At 36.6% G+C, this 4,645-nt stretch overlaps 1 protein-coding gene across 1 annotated transcript; it reads left to right on the forward strand.

Moving 5' to 3' along the window:
• The first annotated feature begins 650 nt into the window (after positions 1 to 650).
• Positions 651 to 4,260, forward strand: LOC7496625 (cyclin-dependent kinase inhibitor 5). The gene is made up of 3 exons (XM_002323733.4): positions 651 to 1,297; positions 3,421 to 3,624; positions 3,751 to 4,260. Exons 1-3 carry the CDS (start codon positions 837 to 839, stop codon positions 3,818 to 3,820), a joined length of 735 nt encoding a protein of 244 aa, XP_002323769.1. The 5' UTR covers positions 651 to 836; the 3' UTR covers positions 3,821 to 4,260.
• Positions 4,261 to 4,645: the final 385 nt, after the last annotated feature.

Below are 4,645 nucleotides of genomic sequence, written 5' to 3' on the forward strand. Positions count from 1 at the left end.
AATGGTTCCCAATCTCCAATATCTTGTAATATATTATCAACATTTATCATACATGAATTAAAAAAAAAATCTTATTCTTAGAATTTAATACTTATTTATTATAAATTTTTTTATATCAAAAATCATTAAATTAATCATCGAAGGGTCTCTGTAAGTCCAAACCTTTGTCACCAATCCTGTGTGCTCCGAGTTATAAAAAATAAAAGATTTTATACTGTGTTTTGAAAAATTAGTCGAAGTGCATGTAAACTAACCCGCATACCCATAATTAATAATAAAAAAATAAAATAAAAAAATAAATAAATGCAACAGTCACACATACAAACAATTCATTAAAAAAATATTAATCGGAAAGGTTAGTTTCAGGGCATAAATTGTGTTACATAAAATTATGATTTTTTTTAAATTATATATATATTTTAATGTATTTGGATTGTTTTAATATTAAAAATAAATTTTAAAAAATAAAAAATATTATATATCGATATATAAACTTTTTAAAAAATTGACCGGCAATTCAAAATATCGAGGAGCAAGCAAGAAATGAGAAGAGAAATTGAAAGTAGACATGACACCACTACAGCCCACCCCCAGTCAAGAGAAGAAAGAGCAGGAGACTAATAAAATAGACTGAGACTATACGCCACACTGACACCCACACCCTAACCCCTACCTTTTCCCTTCTCCCTCCACAGCCATTACAAATACTACCCAACCCCCCCTCCCGTTCTGTCTTTCTCTAGTAATTAACCCCACCCGCTTCCCCTTTTCATCTCCCTCTTCCTTTCTATCTCCCTACATGAGAGAGAGGTAGAGACGGGTATAGTTTTCAAGAGATGGGCAAGTATATGAGGAAGGCTAAAACGACAAATGATTTAACCGTGGTCGACTTGAGTTGTGGTGTCCGTACCCGAGCCAAAACCCTAGCTCTCAAGAAACAACAAGCCCTCAGATTGCATGCTTCCTCTGCCTCTCCTCCTCCCCCCTCGTCTCCCGCCGGCTACCTCCAGCTTCGCAGCCGCCGTCTTGAGAAGAAACCACCTCCAGTTCCATCATTGCATCATGGCTCCCCGCGAAGGCAGCAGCAGAGACTGGGTGGTCAGAACAATAACAAATTGGGGCAGCAAGAAAGCCCTAGCCCTATTTTGAAACCGAGTTCGCGGGTGGATAAAGATTCCGGGTCGAGTCAAGAGAGAGAAGGGGGGGAGAGTAAAGAGGTTGAAGAGAATAATAACAGCAATAGTAAAGACTTGGGTTCTTTTGGAGATAATGTTTTGGACATTGAAAGTAGAGATAGGTGGGTTTTCGTACTTTTCTTTAATTTCTTGAGAAGTTTGAAATGCTTTCCTTTTTCTTTATTATAGGGTTTTTTTTGTTGTTGAAATTCCGAGTAATGGTAAAATGGGGGGACGTTGAAGAAGTGTATGCGTTTGCCTTTTCTTTTCTTAAAAAAATTGCTTTTGGAAAAATTCGGGGCTTTTCTTTTTTCTTTTTGGTGTTTAATTTTAGGGCTTTCCTGTTTGGTTGATAAGTTAATGGAAGGAAAGAGGGGTAATCGAGGTGGGTTTTCATTTTTTTATTTTTAAAATCGGGTATAGTTTGGGGTTGGGGAAATTTGTGTATTAGTGTTTGATTGCTGAGAAAATGAGAGAAAGAGATGAAAAATAGAAAAGTCGTGTGTTTCTTGGGGGTTTGAACGAGTTTTTCCATGCCTGTGCTTTGTTAATTGCTGAGAGTGAAAGAGAAGAATCGTGACATGTTAAAGCCTCAATTTAACTTCGTTCCTGTTTTGGGTTTGTCTCCCTCTTTTCTGGCTGTGTGAACTTTTTCAGGGTTTTCTTTCATCTATTTGGTTTAGTTTAAAGCTTTAGTTGTAATATTGGGGGCTCGAGAAGACTATAATTTGCATTTGAAGAGGAATTGTGGCAGCCTTTTGGGTGGTTAAGCTGTAACTTAAGCTTCATTTCTGTTAAAACAAAACTCGTAGCTATAAAGAAGAGAATTAAAATTTATTTCATTCCATCCCCAATAATTGCTTGACATAAATAAGAGATTTTCTGCTTTACATATAGATAGTTGGAGTTTTTTCCTTTTTAAAATAAGAACAAATTGTGGTGGAATCTTTTTCTGAAGCCTTACCTTTTATATTTTAAAGTGATTTTCTTTATAAGAATTTTGCTTCCCTTTCTGTTTGGTTTCTGAGAAAATGCGGTGTTGAGAAGAAATTTAAGATGTTGGATATACCTCAAGACTCTTAGTACTCTAGACCCATGAAACTAAAACCACGCTACCAATTTCTCTAATTCTCTTTCAAGTGCTTTAAACATCTTCCTTCATGTGTAGTTTTTTTTTCTTCACTGAAGTGTGATTTGCATCTAGGGGAATTAATGCCCTAACTTTGTTTCGTGGTTTTAATGAATTATTAACCATCTTCATGGATAACAGGATTCGTATGACTTCATTGCATTTTGCAGGTCTCTGATTAAAAATTCCATGATTTTGTCTGCCTATCTGTTTACTGCACTTTACACTGAACATGCTTTACAGTTCTTGCTAGTTGCTGTTACTTCAATTTGGTTGTTACTATGCAGGCCCTTATTATATGTGTATCAAAACAAAATAGTTTAACTTGTGTCCTCTTCTTGTAGTGCTCTCAGACATGGATGCCATTGCATTATTTTAATCAAAAGAAACAAAGCTGTTCCATTGGTTCTTCCAACAACAAATGCCTCTGCATTTTTTAAGCAATATTATTATTGTTTGGTGTTTTTATTTTGAACATAAATATGCTTAGTGTGTGTTTTTCTTGGTATAAGACTTGGTTTTTATCTATGCTTGGACACAGGATGCTCTAACAGAAACTCTGATTTGATTCAAAGCCTAAAGAATGTTTCTGTCTTATTTGCTTCATGTAATGAGGATGGGATATCTAAAGTGGTTTTCTACTCCTTCCTTGATCCTTTGGTGCTTGTTACTATCCTCTACATATACGAAAATTGAATATGGGAAATACAAGACCTCATTTTGGGTATTTTCTGTTGTAATTCCCGAAATTTGTGAAGTTTATTTCTTAGTTTTTTGTTGCTTGAGGTACATCATAGTAAAAAATGGTTTGTTGCTTTATGTGGTGGTTCGAATATTTCTAGCGTTTTAAGCGATTGGTTATTTTTATGATTGGGAGGTTCCTGGCACCCTTTGCAGAATGTACGTGGCCTGCAATGTGTTAATGGCTTGGAAAATCTTAAGTTTTCAATTGTTTACATGCTGACACGATTTATGTCTCCTTTTTAATGTTATTTGCATGCGACTTACATCATCATGCGCAGCAGTTGTTTCTCCTCATTTCATTATGCTATATGTTATTTTCCCTTAGGATACATTTTCACTGTGCCCATGTCATTTTTATCTTCTTTGTCACAGGAGCACTAGGGAATCCACTCCTTGCAATTTAACAAGAGGCACAGAAGACACAAGAACCCCTGGTTCTACTACTAAGCCTGCTAGCCCAACTGAAAGTAGCCGGAGATTACAGAACTCAATGCAAAGACGCATCCCAACAACCCGTGAAATGGATGAGTTCTTTGGCCCAGCTGAAGAAGAGCAGCTAAGGCAATTTACTGAGAAGTATGTGCCTCCCATCTATTTGTTTATCTCATTTGAATGATTGCTTAGGATCTTTGGACTATCTTGTAATGTTTCTGCTGCGAAGTTTACATCCTCTTAGCTGATAGAAATGCTGATTTTTGGCAGGTATAACTTTGACCCTGTTAGTGACAAGCCGCTCCCTGGACGTTATGAATGGGAGAAATTGGATCCCTAGAAGACATTAGCATTCCATCAGGACATTTCCTGCAGACTGATGATTGATCTTGTGCTTAGAATTTTAGAAGTAGCAGGAATTAGTAGTAGTTCTACCGGTGGTGGTGTTATTTCCATTTTCCATCACCTCTTCTTTTAGTTGTAAAGAAAGTAGGTTTGTCAAACATGTGTAGACTAATGGTCTGTAACATAACAGGGGGTTATGAGTCACACAACAAAATACAAACCAAGGTCCTATGTCTAACAGATCTTCTGAGAGGGGAAGTGAAGAAGATGTAGATTTAGGCTTCAGGCAATTAGGTCAGTCGCTCTGGTACAGAAATTTACTAGATTTTCTTTTTCACTTAGTACTGTATTTTCCTCCCCTTATTTGTCTATACTTGTACTGATGCAACTTCTAAAAACTACGTGGAATAAGCATGACCCTTTTCCCCTCTTTAATTTTTTTTGTCTATATCTCTGTCATCTACTGGTCTCTGCACAGTTGAATTTTGGCTGGTTTGTATCCATGTGAGACGGTGCATCGAACTTCGGCTTTTGATAAGAGGCTAAATATTGTTCATAACCGACCAGTTATTTTAACTTTTTTGCTAGAATGGATGGGTGGTGGTTGTGGTAGGGTAGCTCATTTGGAGTCTTTAGATGTTTTGAAAGAATCTTGTCATGTCATAAAGTTCCACTTTTCACTTCAAAATTGTAATCTCCTGTTCAAATTTGTGCATCCTGAGGTAGGTGAATGGAGTTATGTAAGAACTTTGCAAGGTGCTTTTGTGGAAGGGGACTGGAAATGGAGAAATAAGCTTGATTCTACTGTGTTGCTTTTTTA

Source organism: Populus trichocarpa, chromosome 17 (assembly GCF_000002775.5).
Source record: "Populus trichocarpa isolate Nisqually-1 chromosome 17, P.trichocarpa_v4.1, whole genome shotgun sequence".
In the NCBI taxonomy this organism is placed as follows: Eukaryota; Viridiplantae; Streptophyta; class Magnoliopsida; order Malpighiales; family Salicaceae; genus Populus; species Populus trichocarpa.